The 7,341-nt window shown below is 36.6% G+C and overlaps 1 protein-coding gene across 3 annotated transcripts in view; it reads right to left on the reverse strand.

Moving 5' to 3' along the window:
• The window catches only part of LOC127946133 (ferritin, lower subunit), a 38,570-nt gene extending 31,819 nt beyond the window's left edge, over positions 1–6,751 (reverse strand). Inside the window, exons 1-6 of one of the 3 annotated variants that reach the window (XR_008151016.1) lie at positions 6,614–6,742; positions 6,138–6,249; positions 5,885–5,985; positions 5,386–5,532; positions 4,039–4,164; positions 3,258–3,904 (exon numbers count right to left, since the gene is read on the reverse strand). Coding sequence is in view for 2 of the 3 variants with exons in the window: in XM_052542446.1 (XP_052398406.1) it covers positions 3,755–3,904; positions 4,039–4,164; positions 5,386–5,532; positions 5,885–5,983 (522 nt within the window). In the remaining variant the exon portion in view is untranslated. Of the gene's footprint in view, positions 1–1,172; positions 3,905–4,038; positions 4,165–5,385; positions 5,533–5,884; positions 5,986–6,137; positions 6,250–6,613 lie in introns of those variants that run through there. The other 2 variants (XM_052542446.1, XM_052542449.1) reach the window with 2 other exon arrangements.
• Positions 6,752–7,341: the final 590 nt, after the last annotated feature.

Genomic DNA, 7,341 nt, shown 5'->3' on the forward strand with positions numbered 1-7,341 from the left:
TCGCACAGTAAGTCTAGATTTAAATGTGACTTGTGTTTTAGCACATATGATCTCTTCTGGAAGCTGATTCCAACTGCAGGCGGCATGGTAACTCCCCTTGACTCGATCCTAATGATCTGAGTGGTCTGTTAGGTTTATATTCAGTGAACATACCTGCAATATATTTCGGTCCTAGGACATTGAGTGATTCATAAACGAGTAAAAGTACTTTAAAATCAATCCTAAATTTAAATGGAAGCCAGTGTAAGGACCTGAGGACTGGTGTGATATGCTCAGATTTTCTGGTTCTAGTCAGAATCCTGGCAGCAGCGTTCTGGATGAGCTGCAGCTGTCTGATTGTCTAAAGGTACATATTAGAACCTTATGAAAAGGTACGGTCTACCTAAGAACTAAGATACAAGATAGAGTGCTCTTAGTATTTAAGACATAAAAAGGCAATGAAAAAGTCACTGCATAACTGTGCCAAAGTCCATTGCTTGAAAGTGATGGAGAGAATGGGGACTTCATTGTAATCAGCACCCACAATGAGGTCGATTTGCAAGAATTATATATATATATATATATATATATATATATATATATATATACTGTGCTATGACAAAACAATTGTATTTCAAATCCCTCTTTCTTCTTTCACCTGGTTAAACAGAACTATGAAATTTATATAAAAAAAGGTATTTAAAATTAACAAATGAACTTTTTTTAAAGTTAGATCTATGTGTATGTTAATCATAGAAATAAATTGTTTTGCAAGGCATTCAGTGCAGTTCAGGGGTTTTGAAAACATAAACCACACAGAAAACATTCAAACACAAGAACAACACTGGATATGTTTTCTTATCCAAACAACACACATAATGAGTCAGCAGTTTCAATGTCCTTATCTCTGTGGCTGACACATTACAGCCGCCTAATTCATAACTGACTTTAGCATCAGTTAAAACAATTGGTGTGCTCAGCCGTGTCCATGTATAAGGAGGATGTGTACAGTCAAATGCCAAGAAGAGCATTTTTCACTTGCAATCAGCACTTTAAAGCAATTTGCTATCTGGTCAGATAATTGAGTGGAATGTAATCTAAATTATTACTGTAAATCATGTTTTCATAAAACCAATACCAGCTTAACTAAATTCATACTTCAGAGAAATTGTTCACAACCAAGAAAATATAAATAACTTGCTTCTGACTTTAATTTACAAATAAATGACAAATTCTCTTTACAAACACTCCCCATTTTGACAAGAGACAGCATTTCAACTTTACGAGCAGGAAAGCAAGTTCCATGGGTCATTATACTCTGATCTGTCAATGATTTGATCAGTTTGATTATGAAACTTGAGAAGTGAATGGCCTGCTTTCTAAAAAAAATAATACTGTACAGAGGTTGCATTAAAGGTACAAGACTTGTTTTTGGAACGCTTGATTTATTGATATTGCTATATTGGAATTAAGCACCATGTTCGAGGTCTAACAATCCACAGTAACAGAAGTTTCGGAGTACAATACATTCACAAACACCAATTTTCACAAGTGCACTGTACTAAAACTCTCCTGAAGAACTTACAGGAGCCTATAGGCTGGCCTTCCATAAGATATAGCTTTATCTTAGCACTTATTCAATTTTGTAAACAGACATGGGGTAGTTAAGGTTTTAACACAAGGGTGCCATGTTTGGATTTGCACATTTCACAGTATAGTCCCACTTATATATGGATTAAAACACTTTAAATTGTGGTGTCAAAACAATGGGCAGTTCTTACCAAAATGTCTCTTTTGAAAGGTGAAAAAGAAATGAAATGGTTGAGAAAAAAAAATTAAACTCCTTTAAAAAATGCACTAGGGGTGGAACGATACATACCGAACCATCACGGTACAGACATCACAGTTCGATGCATGAGGCCTTACAAAGAATACAGGTAATTCTCCCCAATCAAAAAGAGGGTGATGCAGCAATGCAACACGTTTTGATAACCAGCCGCCAGCAAAAGAACAGCAAGTAGCGTGAGTTGTGCATTTGAAAACAAAGCCCGCTAGACAGTGACCATGTGCTGACTCTGAATGTGTCTCTCACAACTAAGGAGTAGATTTAAAGGCTTGTGCACTCAACTGTTTGCGAAATGGAGCTTTGTGCTCATGTATCCTACCTCTCTCATTCGGCACAAATCCAAATACCGTAATTCCTCAAATAAAAGCCGGGGCCTTTATTTACCTGAACTGCAGAAGCTAACAGGCTTTTATTTGAAGCAGGCTTTTGTTAGAGGCAGGCCTTTATTTCTAATTCCTAGTTTGATAAGTAATTGTTTTAAATAACCCATTTTAAATTAAAAGTTATAGTGTTCCAGTGGACAGAGATCATAACATTAGCACAGAATCTGTTCACAATCAATCACCAAAAGAATCAGTTCGGTTCAGACGCTCTGTGTGTCAGTCTGCTTCAAACTGAATCACACACACGCAGTATCATCAGCTCCTCAGTTCTCGAATTGGACGCGTCAAACAGAAACAGTTCTCAGTTCAGTGTACTGGTGATCCAAAAACCGATGCAACCGGTTCTTGACTCGAGAACGAGAAATGCTCCGGCAGTGGGCGTGTACGTTCGTTTTCTGGCTCTGCTGCACAAATTTTCCCCCGGCCTTTATTTGTCCGTGTTGACCAGGCCCCCAGCCACTATAAGAGGCCCTTCGTTTATTTGACTACCGGTTATTATTTGAGGAATTACGGTATTCCATAATTTTTCAATATTTGCGAAGTAACGTATCCGAATTCTAAACTATTATCTATTTTGTAAATTCTAGGCTTTGTACTTCATTAACATTCAAACGGTGACATAGAGGCAGGCATGCTGATGTTTGGTTCACTGTATTTTATTTTGATAAAATACCAACCGTGCTGTTAAGTTAGCAATGCTAGAACTGATGTGTTGTGTTTGTGCGCATGCACAGTCACTTTACTGCTTCCTTACACCAGCAGAATCAACTTGAAACACTCGTCTTATTAATAATGCATCACTGTAAAAAGGTCTGCTTTCATGTGTGTACACTCAAAATGAAAACAAAACATGCTTTTTTTTTAAAGAAAGAAAACAAACAGGATGTTGCTAAAATAAGTGTGACACAAAAATGTATTGAAACTCTGCGTATATAGGTTACGTTACCTGTCGCACTGTTTTCCCCTTGTTTATCTGTAAACTAAATCAAATTTATTTCAAGAATTTATTCCTTGTATGTATACCGTATTTTCCGGACTATAAGTCGCACTTTTTTTTTCATAGTTTGGCTGGTCCTGCGACTTATAGTCAGGTGCGACTTATTTATCAAAATTAATTTGACATGAACCGAGAGAAATTAACTAACAGAAATGAACAAATAGAAAACATTACCGTCTCCAGCCGTGAGAGGGCGCTCTATGCTGTTCAGTGCTCCTGCAGTCTACACCACTGAACATATAGCGCCCTCTCGCGGCTGGAGACGGTAATGTTTTCTCTTGGTTCTTGGTTCTAGATAAATGCGACTTATAGTCCAGTGCGACTTATATATGTTTTTTCCTCATCCTGACATATTTTTGGACTGATGCGACTTATACCCAGGTGCGATTATAGTCCGAAAAATACGGTATATGTATTGCCGAAATCGTATCGAACTGTGACCCCCGAACCGAGGTACGTACCAAACCGTGACATCAGTGTACCGTTCCACCCCTACAATGCACATATTGTTTAACGGAATGTTGGCAACAAAACTCAGATCCGAGCGGATCAGAGAGTGTGCTTGTCAAACAGGTACTCTCCCATTTTTCCATGCGGGTCAGAAGAGATGAGGCGACTCAGGCTGCCAGCGTAGTCACCCAGCATCTTAATGGTGTCATGACTGTCGGTAAAGAAGTTGCTCTCTAGGAAATCACACAGCTGAAACAGAGTGATACGAAAAGTCATTTACACTGTTATTGAATATTAATATGCAATTATATTGGAAAACGCATGAAACAAATGAGAAAGAAGATACAAGGGTTGTCAGATGTTGTTTCCCTTATGCTACTCACATGAGGGTCAGAGTTTTCTCCAGCTGCTTTATGGACCTCCAGCAGGGATTGGTTAAGAGACTTTTGATGGTCCAGAGAAAAAGTGAGAGCCTCCATACCTCCTTTCCAATCATCACGACTGGGCTTCTGATAAGTGATAGAAAGAGATTGACACCATCCTTGTGAAAGCAACGACACCATCCTTGTGAAAAATAAGTGTGCTTAAAGCCCGGGATACACCAAGCCGACGATCAGCCGTTTGCCATCGTCTGGGTCAATGGCGAGCGATTGTCGGGCTAGTCTGTTTGGTGTGTTCCACTCGTCGGGCTCACATCAGCGGCAGTTTGCCCGATTCCACACGTTCACAGCGAGAGTAAGAGCTCTGATTGGATGTTCAGTTAAGCTAACGAGTCAGTGCAGAGAATTAAAGCATAAGTGATGAAAACAAGCATGTGAATGAAGGCAGTACAGACAGAAGGCTGTTTAAATGTTATGTGATCTTTTCCTGTCATTCTAATACGCAAATGTATTCACAATGCGCTGCTTTGTTTACATTTCATATATCGGCATTTATTTCATTTATCTTTGTTTCGGTTTCTCCTTTTGAATGACAAATAGATACTATTAACAGCTGCTGATATTAACAGCTAATTCCTCTCAGATATACGCAGAACGCATGTGTTTATTTGCCATCAGCTGTAGTCAGTGTGGTGTGTTCCAGTGCAGCTTTTTGGGCTGACGGTGCTGACGCAAGGCGACAACATCATCAGCTTTCATCGCTGCTAGTTCTTTGAAGTCGGCTTGGTGTGTCCCGGCCTTAACTGTATTATGCACTTGTAATGCACTTTTTTTTTTTTTACTGTAGTTGCATAAATACCACAAAAGTAAACTTGGAGTACACTTAATTATTTCTTCACACATTTAAAATACATTTGAATCTTCATATTCAACAATCTTGTCAACAAGTACAACAATTTGTATATGTTTACTATACTATAGCAATGAAGTAAATTCTTTAAGAAGTGCATTATTTCTGTAATGAGAAAAGCATGCTAAAGTGTGGTAATAAAGGGTTTCAGTAAGCAGTGCACTTTTGCATTAGAAACATCTCAAAGATTCATATACCTTTAGCAGACTTCAATGCACCAGTCATTTGTATTATTTTACAATACTTCAGGGTGCTTTTTTCTTCTTTTTTTTAAGCATCACAGTCCCTAGTTAATGTATGAAAAAGAGCAATGTGACTTTTCTATTGAACATTTTCGTTTGCATTCCACAAAAAGACTTGGCGGTATGGAATGACAAGAGGGTGAGTAAAGGATGACAATTTCCATTATTAAGTGAACTATTCCTTTAAAACTCACTCACCGCAATGGTCTGCAGAACGATTCGTCCTCCTCTTGTGTTTTGATACTCCAGCAGGTGCTCCGCCTGATCCCGCTCCTTCAGTGAACGCTCCAGGAAAAACTTTGAGAAGTTTGGCAGAGCCACATCATCTCTGTCAAAATACATTCCCTATGAGACACAGAGAGACTGTGTTAGTCTTACTGTCTAAACAGACATGCAGGAGTCAAATATTAATATATAGCCTAATTTTTTATTTTTTTGTCACTGCATATAGAATATTAAATTCTAAACACATAACTATTCTATTCTTAAACACTTTTATTTAGATTTTGAAAAAAGTAAAACTTTTATTTTAGAACCTGTGCAAAATGCACACTTAACATGAATAGCTGAAAAATATTTTTTTTATGTTAAAATGTATTTCTGTGCATTGCACCAAAAAAAAAAAAAATCCAAACTTTAAATCCATAAACCTAAAACCAATGTTTCATAAAAGTAGTGCCAGTGTTTGTGAACAGACCAGTGAGAGATACACATATGAGGCTGTCAGTTTGAGGTTGACCAGTTTGTTGATGTTTGCCTCATTATTCGGGTGAAGGTTCTGCTTGACTAGAGACATTTCTGAGGAGGAAAACACACAAAACAGATGAACTATAATACAAAACGAAAAACTTAAAAATGTTAGTAGAGTACAGGTGGATTCAAGACAAACATTACATGTACTAACAAAAGGAAAAGAAAATGATAGTATACTGCCCTACTCTCTGTCTTACCGTGTAAAGTGTGTGTCCACTGTTCAGTGCTGATACTGAGGGAGTGTATGACCCTAAATTCTGTCCAACGCGTTATAGATTTATCAGATGTGACGCAAACCTGGGGTAAGTACTAAAGACATGTAACTCTCCTAAGAGTATGATTCAAAACAGGGATATACTGATTCAAAAATAGTACAAAAAATAAATAAATAAATACATATATATATATATATATATATAACCCCTTTCAATGTATTCAATGTATTTTGTTTCTTTACAGCAATAATTACAATTAAATATTTAGGCACTGCAAACCAATTATGTTTTTGAGTTTATTAATTTATCTAATATCATAATTTCAATTATAGATCTAAAATTTGATCAAACGCAAAGTACAAACAAAGACGCATGGATGGCATTGTTTACAAAGGCTTTGTGCTGTTGCAGTAACGTTATACGTTCGCGTGTTGACTTTAACAGGATCATAGACTCACCGTTTCAGCAACGATACGATGTATAAAAACAGGTTACGGGGAAAACAGAATACAACTTTAACGGGTTGATTTATAAACACGTTTATATTCCCGTGTTTGTTGTTTCCTCGGCAGTAAATCTCCCCATTGCCTTTACACACAGCGACATCTACAGTCGAGGAGTCAAACACATCCAGTCACGTGAGTCGGCTGTAAAAATATTGATTTAAATCACATTTTATGTTCCATTTTAAGCCCATTCTGTGTGCTGTGTTAGGTTTATTGTTTGACATTTTGAATTTATGTTTCAAAAAATGTAACATAAAAACACAATTTGATCATTTAATAAATTAATTGAATTAAAATAATATGTATTAATGAACGCTAGGTTAAAGATTCTCTTAAAAGTACTTTGGTAAAAGCATTGAATGATTAAATGTTTTGAGGATACTTTGGGTAAAAATAGAGAATATGGCATAATATGCATGTTGGAAATAGTTCAGCTAAATATAGTGTGTGGTAAATTAAATAGTCTGCTATGAACTTTAATGTATTTATTGAGGTCTGTGTGATACTATTGCATGTTTAAAAACTAGAAATTTGTGTTAGATAATACTTTTTAAAAAAGTTTTATAATTTTGAATATTTCTAAAATTACAATGAATTTGTCTTCACCTTTATTGCTTGTAAATGAAACAGTTTGTATGCGTGGAAAGTATACCATTTGATGAAAAAACGGACTTGTATTT

The sequence above is a fragment of the Carassius gibelio genome, chromosome A24 (genome assembly GCF_023724105.1).
Source record: "Carassius gibelio isolate Cgi1373 ecotype wild population from Czech Republic chromosome A24, carGib1.2-hapl.c, whole genome shotgun sequence".
NCBI classification, from domain to species: domain Eukaryota; kingdom Metazoa; phylum Chordata; class Actinopteri; order Cypriniformes; family Cyprinidae; genus Carassius; species Carassius gibelio.